This window comes from Myripristis murdjan, chromosome 17 (genome assembly GCF_902150065.1).
Source record: "Myripristis murdjan chromosome 17, fMyrMur1.1, whole genome shotgun sequence".
NCBI lineage: Eukaryota > Metazoa > Chordata > Actinopteri > Holocentriformes > Holocentridae > Myripristis > Myripristis murdjan.
The window spans coordinates 21,830,959-21,837,896 of NC_043996.1; the positions used below are offsets into that span (position 1 = coordinate 21,830,959).

At 42.0% G+C, this 6,938-nt stretch overlaps 1 protein-coding gene across 1 annotated transcript; it reads right to left on the minus strand.

The window, feature by feature from the left end:
• Window positions 1-1,945: 1,945 nt before the first annotated feature.
• On the minus strand, window positions 1,946-4,447 carry snai2 (snail family zinc finger 2). The gene is made up of 3 exons (XM_030073555.1): window positions 4,201-4,447; window positions 3,401-3,922; window positions 1,946-2,888 (listed from the first exon to the last, which is right to left on the minus strand). Exons 1-3 carry the CDS (start codon window positions 4,277-4,279, stop codon window positions 2,707-2,709), a joined length of 783 nt encoding a protein of 260 aa, XP_029929415.1. The 5' UTR covers window positions 4,280-4,447; the 3' UTR covers window positions 1,946-2,706.
• Between the last annotated feature and the right edge of the window lie 2,491 nt (window positions 4,448-6,938).

Consider the following 6,938-nt stretch of genomic DNA (forward strand, 5'->3'; position numbering starts at 1 on the left):
GGAATATAATTCAACAGGCGGAATCAAATGGATGGCCAGCCACGCTTATTATAGTGAAATGGCTTATATTATTTTCCTGAATATTAGAAATGACTCCATTTAGGCTTCAAATATTTCAATTTCAGGTGACTCTTGGGAACAAGTAAAACAAATTAAACCTCACTGTTTTGCGCCACACATATGAATTCGGGTTTTCAGAACATAATTTAATAGGAGGGAATCAAATGGATGAGCAGTGACACGTATTGTGGGGAATTAACTTGTGTTATTTGCACTGAGTGTTAGAAAAGACTTCATTTAGCCTTCAGATGCTCTAATTTCTGGTGACTCTTGGGGATAAGTGAAACAAATTAAACCTTATCTGCACTGTGTTTCAGCGTGTGAGATCTTTTAACCTGATTACAAAAAAACACCCACCAAATACCTGCGTTTGGAGTCGGCAGAATTGTCAAATTACACACAACAGCATGGCTATTAACAGTTCCCGCCCCCTAACAAACATTTGATCTCACACATCCTATAATAACCATATGCTTCAAAACAAATGAGCCCCTACCTCTTCCCCTCCCCCTCTCCTCCCACCACCACCACAACTGCTAAATCAACTATTCATGTTAGAGTGAAACGCATTTAACGTGTTGTTGTTATCTGAGAAATCAGTCAGGCGGTTAATTGTTTGTTGTAAAAGAGAATCTTGCAAGATTATAGGGCTAATTGGTATCATGCTTGCGTTTTTTCCTACCAAGATAATAAGGCCGTCTCTATGCAATGAAAGGTATTTTAGCTCCCCCAAAAGAGTGGTGGGAGAAACAGTGCCACAGAGTGCCCCCTTGATGGCACTTGTCTTTTATGAGGTAAAATATCTGAATAATAGGAAGCGCTGCTTGTAATGTTTCCACATTAAGTCAGAGCTGAGGTTGCTACAGTATGGACCTGTGGTTTTGTATCATTGCTGGTGGCTGCACCTGCTTTTCAGCAAGGTTGAAGAGCTGGGAGCCACCTGACCCCAATCCAAAGAGCGGCAGAGAGCACCTGGAATAGCTTGACGATGAGTCACACTGAGGAGAGTCTACCTACAGGGGAGTTCAGCCCCTCACGGCTAGCAAAACAAGTGTCTGTTTGTCAGATCACATCTTTCAGGTCAGCAGCTCCTAGGCATTAGGGCAAACGGGAATGCACTGAAGATTTGTTAGAAAGAGTTCGACTTTGACTGTATCCCTTAAGGGATTGCACTTTTTGTGTTGTTTCCTATGCGCTGCCAGTAGACAACATATGGTAAAAGACAACAAAATGTAGCCTGAGGAAGTCTATTAAATCCTCGGTGGCAAGCATCCCAGTATTTCAAGGAGGTTGTCAAAGCAAATGCAAATTTGAGGTTTTTTGTGAAAACATATTAGTATCTAAATATCTCAGAGCTTTAGCAGTGATTGCTGACTGAGCAAAAAAAAAAATTTAAAAAGCACTTTTGTTTCAAGGTAAATTGAACTGGTTTGACGGGAATGACGACAGTTGGGTTTTTAAGAGATTCTGTCAATTTGTCCCGATTACCGCAGATAACTTTGTACAAGAAATGAGCTCTTCCATTTAAAGGTTATATCCACTTTGGCAAAGAAAGGACTGTGGGTCCTCAAAGAGTATAACAAGTGAGTGCAGATCAATATAGCTAGTATGTGTTAAATTTCAAGGTTGTTTGATGTCTGGACAGGTTCACAGGGAACAGGTTGAGTCTTGATTCAGAGCTGAGTCATCTCTCTCCTCATGTCTACATCTTCATAAAATGATATGGTTCAAGCTGGATTTAATATCGGTTGGTTTTGTGCAAATTACTCAGTGATTTAAATTCCATGACATTGATGAATCGGGTTGGATCTGAAAGAGCTGCTCCAAAACCAGACAAGGAGGCCACAAGCTTTGCAGAGGAACCAGTTTAGAAATTCAAAAAGTATAGAAAAGGGTCATGAAACTTTATTTTTAAAAGCATCATGAAAATATCAAAATATGAAAATCATTCATTCATCACAGTTGTCACTGTCAATATACAATCATCTCAGTCACGCTTACATTCAATATATAAAAATATAAAAAGCAAACTGTTGTTTAAAAATACATAATGGCCAAGTGAAACTGAGGCACTTGAGAAATTGTATTGCTATTTGGAGTGCTGGCAAATAGTTTCTGACAAATGACTGTGCAAAAGCTAGAATAATTTCACCCTAAAAATAAGTTTGCACTTGTTCCCTAAAGATGGCTTCAATATTCCATTGTGAGTTCGTGTTTTTACTGTCATCTGACACCTCATTTAATATAGTGTGTGTGTGTGTGTGTGTGTGTGTGTGTGTATGTGTATGTGTGTGGTTCATATAAAAAGTCAAGAGGATTCCATTATAACACAGCCGCTGAGAGACATCGGCACAAACAATACAAGATAACATTGTGAAGGCATATAAAACATTTTCTAAACATGCAAAAAGTGCATGAATAGCACAGGTAGGTGAGTATATGGTATGACAAAGCTCAACACTGATTGCCATAGCGGAAACACTGCTTGAAATGAGAAGCACATGACACAGCTATTTTTACTCTGAAATGAAACAGATCATCAGTCATAGAAAAGTCTGCATATTTGGAACGAGCTCTCGACGTGATTCCCTGACAGTTCTCCTGGGCTGGAAGGCAACAGAGGTCTCTGGTGGAGCCGTATCCCAGTCAGTGTGCTACACAACAACCAGATTCCTCATGCTTGTGCAGAAGAGACATTCTGGAGAAGGTTTTGGAACAGTTCTTGCATTGGTATTTTTTCACATCCGAATGGGTCTGTAGATGAGCCCTGAGATTGGACCTGTCCGCAAAAGCCCTATTGCAATGGGGGCAGGAAAATGGCTTCTCTCCTGTTAAGTGAAAAATGAGAAATAGTTGTTGTCAGTGATCAGACACAGATATGGGTTAAAAAAAAAAAAAAAAAACAGAAAATTGTGCAACATCCACCCCCAATCCAAATTATGTTACTAGAAGCTCTTGGCCTACAGTTGTTGGCTGCTCTGTGTTAAGTTTGTGGTTGATTGTCATGCCTGATATTTGCGCAAAGCAAGGACAAAACTGATGTTTTGTGCAACACAACACCAAAAAAAAAAAAAAATTTTTTACAGGACAATGTTATGTGGGTTGAGCTCCTCACTTGAACATCTTTCTCTCCCAACAGCCTCTCACAGAGCTGCAAAATTGCTCTAAGCTGTGCAACAGGCTGTGCACTGTATAATACAAGTAGACAGCTGTAAAGGCTATTAAATGATGTAACACTTTGAAAACAAAGGTCTATAATTGAGGGGAAAAAAGAAAGCCTGTAACAACTCTACTGACTTGCCCTTTCACACAGGAGGCCTTTCTTTTGTCACTCACTCACCCGTGTGCGTCCTGATGTGTCCTTGGAGCAACCAGGGTCTGGAGAAAGCTTTGCCGCATATTTTACAAACACAAGGCAAGGTATGAGTCCTGATGTGCATCTTGAGAGCTCCGAGGCTTACATACTCCTTTTCGCAGTATTTACAACTGAAAGATTTCCTCGTTTGGGCGTCGCAGTGTAGCTGTTTGTGCTTGAGCAGTCCGGAATAAGTGGAGTAGGACTTGCTACACAAACTACACTGGAATTTCTCAGCCTCCACTCCATGAGGGTCTGTCAGCTTGGGCAGCATTTGCTCGTCTTCATCGCTCCTGGGGCTTTCAGAGCCGCTGTGGTCTTTGGACGAGGTGTCGGAGAGCGACGAGGGGTATCCAGAGATCGGAGAGAGGTCACTGGGAAGCGGAGACAGCGGCAGGTTGCTGGTAGTCCACACTGTGATGGGGCTGTAGGCTCCCGGGCTCAGGATCTCCGGCTGGGGGATGACAGGCAGCGGGAGGCCCTTGTAGATACACGGTGAGATGAACACTGAAAAAAAGAGACAAATTAAAATTAATTACGTGACACAGTGTTCCTGTGAACAGCAACCTGCGCCAACATGGAACAACTTGAATAGCATCACTGGAGTGAAAAGCACAGATTGAATAAGTATCCCTGGGCAGAAAAACAACAACAACAAACTTTAGGGAAAACAATTAAAAAACACAATTAAACACGATGTATCCGCGTGACTGCATGTACAAGACGACAACTTCACAACTTTGTAAGGAGGTGCACATTTAATCAATGAACTTTGAAAACTTTACCTGTGGGGCATTCCAGCTCACTATAGTTTGGCTTCTTGGCGGAGTTTATGTGTTTCTTGACCAGGAAAGAGCGTGGCATCTTGGAAAACGATAATGGGGAACTTTGGCATAAACTTTGGTCTGGAGAACGCAGCGCTGAGCGGCAGTAAACTTTGTGAAGACGGAAATCCCTATTGCATAGTCCAGTGAAGTGTCATGCTGCAGCGCAGCGCTCTTGGAAACAGTGCAGTGTGTAGCTGTAAAGAGCTGTAAATACTCCCCTATCAGGTGCATGGGAGGAGCCATCTGCTCTCATTTACATATACTGCCTCCTTAAACCAATTAAATCGCGCTTTTACCACAGAGCTTTAAAATGCACTTTTTATACGTGCGGGTAAATCTCTAATGGGCGGGGTTATTGCACCTCCGTTAGACAGGTGCTTTGTGGCAGACCTGTGTGTGTGTGTGTGTGTGTGTGTGTGTGTGTGTGTGTGTGTGTGTGTGTGTGTGTGTGTGTGTGTGTGGCTGTGTGTGGCTGTGTGTGTGGCTGTGTGTGTTTAAAGAAGTAAATGGAGACGGCTACTTGGATCAATAGCAATGAACTGACCCATTCCTTTTAAAGAGCACATATACATGACATTATACAAACTATTTTGGCCATTTGCTCGATGCTCTTGCCCAGGGCGACTTACAATGACTGCAGCAAGAGGAGAATAAGCTTAATTTCCATTAAACCAAAATTACAAGCAACCAATTATAATGAATGTCAAGGCCAGGACCTCTGTTTCCTTAAAATATTCATGGAATTACAGAATGGTCATATGAAGGGAAGAATGAAGGGCTGGGATTTAAAAAAAAAAAAAAAAAAAAGAATGTCATGACTAATGCAATCAGTGGAATGTGTAAATTGTTGATGATTCCTGTGTTGCCTCTGGAGACTTGGATGTATGGATGACGTATTTGACTATACATTCAATAGCAGTAATGATAGCAATCATCATCATCATCATCATCAAACAAGATGACTCTCATTGCCACTGCTGCAAATCAAAATGGTGATAATGATGATGGATGATGATGACTGGGGAAGGGATGGGAGTGTATTCCTTCCTCACCCTGCATGTTTTAATATTTATTGATCAATGCTGAATTGATGAATCTGTACCTCCACTGGTGCAGTGCTGAAACCAGGAGTTGGACTGAACTGCCTGCTGCCATCCACACGGTCACTGTGTTGGTCTGCCAAAGAACGGGGTTTCCTTAATGCAGTTGTGTGTGGAGGAAACCACACATTTCGCTGCCAGTAATGCAATAAGGCATTCCTCCTTGAAATGTAAATCTAAGTGTAGTTGCCTCTCAAGGTCAGACCTGATAGCATAATCACATTTTGCCTCTGCTGCTGAACTGGACAAGGAGAGGCAAACTTAGCAGTCTACGCCCCCTTGTGTTCAACTCCCTCGGATGGGAGATGTAAAGGTAATAACTCCAGCAAGAAGGCAGAGGGGGAAAAAAACAAAGGCGAGGCTTAGAGGGGAATATTGAAAAGCAGCTCCTGGAGCAGTTGGATTGGCTGGGTCAGCAGATATGAAAAGCTCCTTATGTCTAGGGCAAGCTTTAAGTTAATTGTGAACTGCTTATCTTATCTAGAAAACATAATTGCAGATCATGAATAGTTTCCTTTTGTGCCTGGTTGGATTATAAAGGGAATGGAAGGTTATCTGTGCATAATAACTCTTGCCTCGTGTCACACAGGCATAACGCTGTATAAAACGAGCGTGGCATACCATATGGCAAACGGCCTGGGTGAGCAGCAGTGCTGTTTTGTGGTGATCCAGTGGTAAGCCTTGTGCACCGAATAAGATATGACTTTGTAATCAGTGCTGCGTTGCCCACCAAACCATATCGAAGGGAAGCAGACCATCCATGTCCAGGTAGCAAATGGTCTTCTCTGCACTTTGCTTAGCCACTGAATACAATTCAGCTCTCTGCATTCACAGCACAGTAATACAATAATGAAGGGAAGTGATAACTAGGTGTATATGCTGACTCAAATCGTATCACTAATTCTAAATAGCACAGGTACTTGTTCAAAACCATAATTCATCAAGAGGAGGCCTCACATCCTCGACCCTGCATTGTGCAGAAATTTCATTCAATTACATGAAATCAAAGCTGCTTCTGAGACATGAGGACTCGTGTAATTGCCTGGTTAAAAACGAATAACAGGTAAGATTATAGCCCTATCAATTATTCTGTGGACGCAGGATGTTATTGTTGTAGTCTCTACGGGTGGAGATCAGATTGAAGGGTGCAGTGAAGTCAGGTATGGCTTGTTCACCAGAGAGTGTGTGACCTTAGTGTGTGTAATGCTGTTACAAAGGCTTTGCTGAGACCTGGCAACACCTTACAGCAATATGAGATCCATTATAGGGGCGCACATGCATGGTTTGATAACCACAGCAAAGCCATTAAGAACAACAAGACCGAAAAGCCTTGCAATATAGGGGAATTACTGCAGTAGCCTAGAGTTAGTTGTGAAGCCTGAGGATACCTACATTGTCTTAAAATCACACCAATCACTTAAGCACAATTGGCTGTGGATCTATGCCAATAGAGGACAGTGGATAGGATAAAAGTACTGATCTAGTGCTGTTTGACAAAAAAATGACTTATCAAGCGCAATGACAGCGTTGATCTGGGATGAAAAGCCCATGAAAAGTCCAAGTGCTCTTATTTGTCTCAGACAGGTTTATGATTAA